Raw genomic sequence first — 7,881 nt, 5'->3', positions numbered from 1 at the left:
TGATATTTAACTTTAGATCGAATTGAAGTATTTAAATGTTGAATGTTGTAAGTATTTATAATAATTTGTAGAAATTAGATGGTTGGATGCGTTTCAGTTCAAATTAATTCTCTTAGTTGAAACCCACAAAACATATATACATTGTTTTAATATCACACTAGTGTGTAACCCGTCGAATTTCGACGGGTATCATTTGGTGTTATAATTTATATAAAAAAATATACAAATTACTCTCTCCATTCCACGAATCTTGAGTCACTTTTCTTTTTCGGCAGTACCATGAATCTTGAGTCATTTCCTTTTTTGGCAAATTTTTTTTCCTTTATTCGTCTTTTCACTTTTTCACCTATCACATTTAACACACTAAATACTATTTTTTTAATTCTCGTGCCAAAAAGAATAGACTCAAGATTCGCGGACAGAGGGAGTATTTTTTTATATATTTATAAATTATGGAGATTATCCACTAAAAAACTGTCAATATGACATATGTCTACATTACACATCAAACTAAAATGAAAAAACAAATTAAAGAGAATTTTCATCGTTAACATGACTTAGCGAAACGTAGATTCCAAAAAATTATTTGTCACCCATACCCGCAACTCGCGGATACCCGCCACCCGTCAGATATCCGTCACCCGCTACCCGTCAGATACTCGTCACCCACTACCCGTCGAGGCTTGAGAGGTAGGGCCGCTGCTGCTTCTCGGTGTCGACATCCTGCAATCAACCACCCAACAAATGCAATAAATCACCCAACAAATAAATCACCACGAAACTGCAACAAATTTTAGAGAAAATTTCAACTTCTTGTACACTACTATTTGCCACATTTACCCACGACCCGCAGATACCCGTCACCCATCGAGTATCCATCAACCTGCTACCCATCGGATACCCGCCACCCGCTATCCATCGGATATCCTCCACCCACTACAGTCTCAGTTTTCATAGTATGGAGATAAAATCCAACAAATCCAGATACAAACTACTCTAAATTGGTGTGTGAATGAATGGACCACCAAAAATTTAATGTAATTCCAACATCATTCTCACACAATAATTTCTTTTTCACGATATCCCAAGAGTTATTTAATATTTCACTAACTCGGTGTTACTTGAAATATAATAGTCAATTAAATAGGATGACCCACTTGATCTTTGATTGTGTTTGAGGAGTTGTCACTTTTCCACTTATTGTTGTGTTTCCTTTTTCCAAAATAATTTGAAATAATTATGTGTAAGCACGCATTCATATATAAACCAGTTAAAAGTGATTTTACTATTAATTCTAATCTCAAACATGTGTATTATACTCACTATTTACCTAAACCTATTTGAATTTATAAAAATATATTCTTACACTAATTTATTATCTGTCATAGTAACAAATCGACATTACAAAGTAAATATTAATATAAATAAACTAAATAAAAAAAATTAAGATTAAAAAAGTAAAACAAACAATTATGTAGTCATATCAATTAATGTTTCAACCAATTTACAATTTATAACTCATACCAATCTCAAATATAATTAAAAAAATAATTTTAAAATTCGTTCTCGTCCCGAACTCATATGATAATACCCACTTATTTAGATTCAAAATTAAGATTCTGAATATTATTGAAACATAAAAATTGTAACAAAAAGTGAAAAGAGATTAATTTTTGTGGACACTCCAAAATGACGAAAGTATATATATATACACACGATTTATTTCAAAATATAAGTGATTAAAGCAAAACAATTAATATTGCACAGAAAAGAACGCAAGAAACACTTGGGACAACTGAAACAAAACTGGAAAAGTACCCTGCAACCAAAAAAAGACGATACAAGTTTAGAATGGATCGAGCTTTATAATCAAAACCTTATATATGGGACACCTGCTTTAAGAGAAAAAACAACAATTCAAACAATAAAATGGAGAATGAGATTTACCCGGCTGGAGACTAAACTAGACTAGTCATCGTCAAGGATGATAATTGAAGGGACATGGGTGACTTTGTGGAAATCCTCTCCTGATGCCGATACCCTCTTCCCCATTTCCGGCATTCCATAGATATGAAGTTCCTGAAGAGTATAAATGCCACTCAATCCATCTGGAAGCATCTCCAGATTAGGACACACACATATCTCTAAATGAGTGAGAAGGGGCATGGCTCCTGCCTCCACTCTCCACTCCCTCAACTTTGGTAACTCGTCTAGCCAAAGCCTCTTGAGGCAAGGAAAACTGTTTGATGGACACGTCATCTCCTCCCCCACAAATGATTTCCTCTCTAAAGACAAAGCTGCTAAGCAAGGAAGCTTCCCCAGTATTCCCATTGGATCATCCTCAAGCTCACATTCTAACAGGGACAAACTAACAAGTATAGAGCTGATAAAATCACGCTCGCACTCTGCCAGCGCCTTCCCTAACTTAACTCCAATCGACAAGATATAAAGATTGGGACATGTGAATGCCTTGTTCAACACTCCCTCATTTGTTCCTAACTCGCAACCCTTTTCGATTTTAACCTCACTATACACTAACTCGTCCAAGATAGCAATGCCATCGATCATGGCTGACAAGCTTTTGTGGTCGTGTATACTTGTTGAGAATCTTCGCAGATACTTCATTTTGTTCAGACATTTTAATTTATACACTCTAGTATCCAACCCCATCAGACTCTCCAACTCAACCACTTCCTCGTCCAACGTTAATCGATTACTTCCAATATTTTCCTCATCATACATCGGAAGAAGCAAGTGCTTCAAACGTAGCATCTCCTTAAAAACATTTGGAACTTCAACATTCCTCGAATGATTTAAATCAAGGGTATCCATGTATACCAAATTTCTTATGGACGTCGGTAGCTTATCAAATTCACATCTTTCTAAACGCAAACATCTAAGGTGAACAAGATTAGTGATTCCTTTTGGTAACTTTCTTCCTGCAAATGCAAATCCCACCATAACTAGATCCTTGAGCAATTTGAATTTATGAAAATCAACGATGCTTGGCGGGGGAAACTCACCAGAATTACTACTGCGATTGAACATTTGAAGAGACCTTAAATGTTTGCTAGTATCTTCTCCAAGCTCGTCAGGTTCCACTTCGACTTCTCTTGTTCTGAAGTGGATAGCCAAATGTCGTATTTTCATATGAGAGGAAGCTTGCCGCAGTAAGGTACTAAGTTTCCCACTTTGATACTCCAAACTCAGTACACCAAAATCCTCCCTTTTCCCCAATTTCAAACATAGTTCTCTTACTACATCATGAAGTTTGCACCACCAATATTTTTCCCCAGGTGTGACACCATCGAAGGGATTAATTTGAAGTTGGACGATGGACCTGGAGGCCAACTCACCCAAGTAGAGCTCCGCGATTTCCGTCAAAGTTTTGTCCTTGCCTCGAATATTCTCATATGAAATCATGCCTTGTGCTATCCACATCCTGTATAGATTCTCAACACCTATATCTTCGTCCTCTTCAAATAAACCCATGTAGAGAAAGCAAGGCTTCAAATAATAGGGTAGACTTTCATAGCTTAAATTTAGCACTCCATCAATCTCACTTTCATCTCTATATATGGCTTCTTTGATATCCTCATTTACTAACTCCCACTCCATCATCGAATTTTTCATTCTCAAGACTCCACCGAGCAAAGAAATTGCCAATGGCAAATACCCACATTTCTGCACCATTTCTTTGGCAATTTTCTCAGTTCTTTTTTCCAATGCAAACTCTGTATTCAAATATAAAGTAACGAATTAATGCCGATCATTGAATAGTGAAAATGAATAAATTTTATACGCTGGCACAGCACAACATTTGGCTTGAGTGAAGAAGAAGCAATGCAACAATTAAAAAGACTAGTGTATTACCCGTCGAAATTCGACGGGTATATATTTTCTTGTAATTTATATATTTTATGTTATTCTTATGATAATTATATAAAATAACTTTTTATGTAAATTATTTATATAATTAATTAAATTAAATTAAATTAGTAATACATTTTAAATTATATTAATCTCAACAACTTTTAGCAATTAAATTATTAATTTTGTTGAGATCATAAAAAGACCCATTAATTTTCATATGAAATTTTAAAAAAAGTTGACACGTAAGAAAAAAAAAAGAGTAGAAATACATAGAAATTTGACATAAGTATGATGGAGGATTGATTTGTTGCATTTGTTGTTACAAGATTTATTAATTTTGTTCATTTTTTTTTTTATTTTGCCTTTTGACCATAATTTTATATGGAGTTTGAAAAATCATAATTGAATTGTGAGTATCATATACTTCTGAACTTCTAAAAGCATAACTAATTATGAAAATAATCTCGCCTGATATTTAAAAGACCATAACTGATTTATCGAACATCGTATCATTTGGAGTTTTAAGACCAACCAAGTTGTGGGCATCATCTCGTCGCAAACTTGACAGATCACCTCTAACTTCTGAGTATCATCTTGTCTGAAACTTGAAAGAGAATCATCTCGTCTAAAACTTGAAAGAGCATCATCTCGTCTGGAGTTTTGAGCATCATCTCATCTAAAGTTTGAGAGTGCATCATCAAATATGAAATTATATTCAACCATGACTCCAATTGTCAACTATCTAACAAACATAACTCTAACAATTTAGATATTTTATTTATATATGTAATTTTATTAGTTCAAACTCTAGATAGAAAGGAAATAGAAGAGTTCTTAAAGCGTTATTAGTAATTCTTTCCAAAATTTGTTCTTTCCAAAATAATAATCATTCTATATTTAAAATAGTGAAACACGTTATTAAATTAGGAAACTAATTTAATACTTACCATAGGTGTGTAGGAAAAATCACGGCAGATCAGGAAATGGAGGTATCAAAACAGAGAAGTCGTCGGTGGGGTGGGGGTCGACAGCACGGTGGACGAACTCCAGGGCTCAGCGGTGACTCGGCGGCAAACGAACCGCAAGCTCAACGGCGACTATTTCGCCGGAGTCTAGAAGAAGGAACGACAACGCGTTATAGGAAAAAGAAATCTTAGGGCTGTTGTATTAATTGCTTCGAATGGAGAATTCTCATGGGTTTAAGAAGTGGAAACAGAATCGAACTAATTAAGGAATGGAAGAGGGAGTCAGAGATGAGGCGGAGCAACGCCGCCCTTAGGACGGCGGCGACGCCTGAATTTAGAGGGAGAGAAAGGCGGGCATTTTAAGGGGGAATTAGGGCACGATTTGAGTGTGCAATCGACTTTAGAGAGAGAAAATGATTGAGAGAAGAGAGAGACAGTGAAGGGGGAGACGATGCCGACCGGATTCAGGGACGGCGGCGATGGGGTGAGGAAGAGGGAGGTGTGACTTTTGTTTTAAAAGTGAGAATGAGAATATATAGATTGGATTCTCAAATGCCACGTTGGAGATTGAGATTGAAAAGAAAGAATTTGAGGCCTGCCACGTAGGCTAAGGCCTAATCGTATTATATATTTGATATTATTATTATTATTATTATTATTATTATTATTATTATTATTATTATTATTGTAGTAATGGACGAACAGAAACAAATAAAATTTGCAGAAATGAAAAATATATTTTTCTTCCCTATATAAATAAAATGTATGGATTTATTTTATAAAAAATAAAAATAAAATTTTAATTATTTTGATAGACATAAAATAAGATTTTGTTTTAAAGTAATCAGTTTATAGAATTTGTGCCTTATTATGCAAACATGTAAATCAATGACCAGACCCGTTTATAATTTACATATACGTGCATGTCTCAATTCAAACTTAATTTAAAATTAATTTTATTGAAAATTAAGAATATAAATATTATATATATATATATATATATATATATATTCATATAATATAATATATTGCAACATATACATATAATATGTACGCTGTTGAGAAATATAAAATTAATAACAAATATACATCTAATCACTATTACTAACATTCAATTAAAATAATTTATCGTATATAGATTATAATTTTTTTCTTATCAGACATGTAAATCTAATTTTTATCTAGAAAAAATAAATAATAAAATTTATTAATTTAGATTATATGTAATGTTAATATTATATATATATATATTATTAATTATATTTATTATGATTAATGAATCTTTATATAGAATGTAATAGTTAATTAATTAATAAATGATGAAGATTATATATGGTAAATTTTGAAATGGTGAGATTTTAGATATGCCACATAGGTTAAGGCTTAATCCTATTATATAATAGATGGGTATATGATTAATTTGTGAAGTAGCCAAAAGTCAACTAGAATATATGAAGTAACCTGCAGGAATGTTGGCATCTGGAAAGGCTTTCATCTTGAGTAGTTCCAAAGCATCTTCCTCTTTTAGAAGCCCAACTTTTACTGGGCATCCAATCTCTGCAACTTCCTGTTCACGCGTGGTGATCAAGATTTTGCTTTGCAAACCATGAACAATGAAGGGATGCTTCAACTCATTCCAATCAGAAACTTTCCAAAGATCGTCCACAACAATGAGGCATCGCTTCTCTCTTTGTATCTTGCATAGTCGCTCCTTCAACTCCCACTCGCTCAGATTTGCAATAACGTCCTCTCTTATTTGTGGCCCATCATCGCTCACACCTTTCCTTGTTTGTGGCTCCAGCTGCTTGAGAACATCCTTCCAAACAGATTGAAAACTCAGACATTGCTGACTAATGCAAACCCATGCAGAAAGATCAAAGCTGGTCTTGGTCTCGTTGTAGAGCTTTTTGGCAATGGTGGTCTTGCCTGATCCCCCCATTCCCCACACTGAAATAACTCGATGCTTTTTGTCTTCCACTAGGAGATGAACAAGTTGGTTGAGCTCATCCTCCATCCCCACAAAACAATCTCCAATCTCGAATTCGGAAAATGTTTTCCTCTTGTTGTCGCCGGAAGCCGAGCTCTCCCCGCCGTCGATGATGTTCTTTATTCCAAAGGATCGCAGGTCGTCGGTGATTCTTCCAAGACGGGATTTGATTTGTGAAATCTCGGAGGCTAGTTGGTGGAGCGAGTTGCATTCTTCCAAAATACAAGAATATCTGCGTATGAGCTGTGTGAGGCCTCGTCTTCTCCTTGAAGACACTTGATAAGCTGCGTGTCTTTCAATGGCAGCTTCCGCTCTGTACACAAGATCTTTGATCTCCGAGATCCAATTCAAAATTATTTTGCTTTCATGTCGTCTTCTGTCAGCATCTTCGAGGAGACACTTCATCTCTTTAAGCTGGATCTCGAGCTCCTTCACTTCTTCACCCACACCATATAAAAACCTTGCTTCTTCCACCAACAAATCGCGCAAGGTTCCTAGAGCAGTCGACACCACTGCTTCTGCCATTGCACCAATTTGAGGGAAGCTCAGATCTCTTTGGCCTAATTGATTGGTGGAAGACTCTTGATTTGCTACTGTTGAGACTTGAGAGAGTGAAGTAAATTAGTAAAGTTAAAAGAGGAATAAGGATAAGAAGCATGTGGTCGTTAGTCTAGAGCTGGTTGCTACAGATAAAGTGTATAAAGTGGAAAGATGACTCAACAAAATTGATTTAGAGCATCCACTATGGTTCAAAAATCGTGGGTAGTTGTTGACGTGGAGGTGAGAGAACCACAGTGGGCGGCTGTATTTGGGGTAGCAAAATTTCAAAGGTAGCAAATTGGTAGCAGTTCAGCCGTGGGCCCCCAAGGCAAAAGAAAACAGCGCGTTTGAGTTCTCGTCGCCCAATTCGCACACAGCTGGAGCGCGTGCATTGCACGCGCCCGCTGTGCGCCTGGAATTGCCGCACACGGCCTGGCCCACCTCTTTCTCTCCATTTTCGTCTGTTTCCTTTCTTTCTTTTTTTTTATTTTTTTTATTTTTCATTTTCCCCATCCT

The 7,881-nt window shown here is 35.6% G+C and overlaps 1 protein-coding gene across 4 annotated transcripts; it reads right to left on the bottom strand.

The window, feature by feature from the left end:
• Nucleotides 1–416: 416 nt before the first annotated feature.
• LOC131017759 (probable disease resistance protein At1g58602) lies at nt 417–7,515 on the bottom strand. Of its 4 annotated transcripts, XM_057946474.1 has the most exons (4): nt 6,300–7,515; nt 3,024–3,734; nt 1,948–2,939; nt 1,705–1,819 (listed from the first exon to the last, which is right to left on the bottom strand). In XM_057946474.1, the coding sequence occupies exons 1-3, from the start codon at nt 7,348–7,350 to the stop codon at nt 1,969–1,971; spliced, it is 2,733 nt and encodes a 910-aa protein (XP_057802457.1). In that variant the 5' UTR covers nt 7,351–7,515; the 3' UTR covers nt 1,705–1,819; nt 1,948–1,968. The 4 variants fall into 4 exon arrangements, with proteins under 4 accessions (XP_057802455.1, XP_057802457.1, XP_057802453.1 ...); XM_057946472.1 differs by lacking the exon at nt 1,705–1,819 and adding an exon at nt 417–723 and having other exon boundaries at nt 1,948–3,734; XM_057946470.1 differs by having other exon boundaries at nt 1,948–3,734.
• Between the last annotated feature and the right edge of the window lie 366 nt (nt 7,516–7,881).

This window comes from Salvia miltiorrhiza, chromosome 3, assembly GCF_028751815.1.
Source record: "Salvia miltiorrhiza cultivar Shanhuang (shh) chromosome 3, IMPLAD_Smil_shh, whole genome shotgun sequence".
NCBI lineage: Eukaryota > Viridiplantae > Streptophyta > Magnoliopsida > Lamiales > Lamiaceae > Salvia > Salvia miltiorrhiza.
The sequence above is the reverse complement of the archived record's forward strand: the minus strand, read 5'-3'. Positions and strand labels throughout refer to the sequence as shown.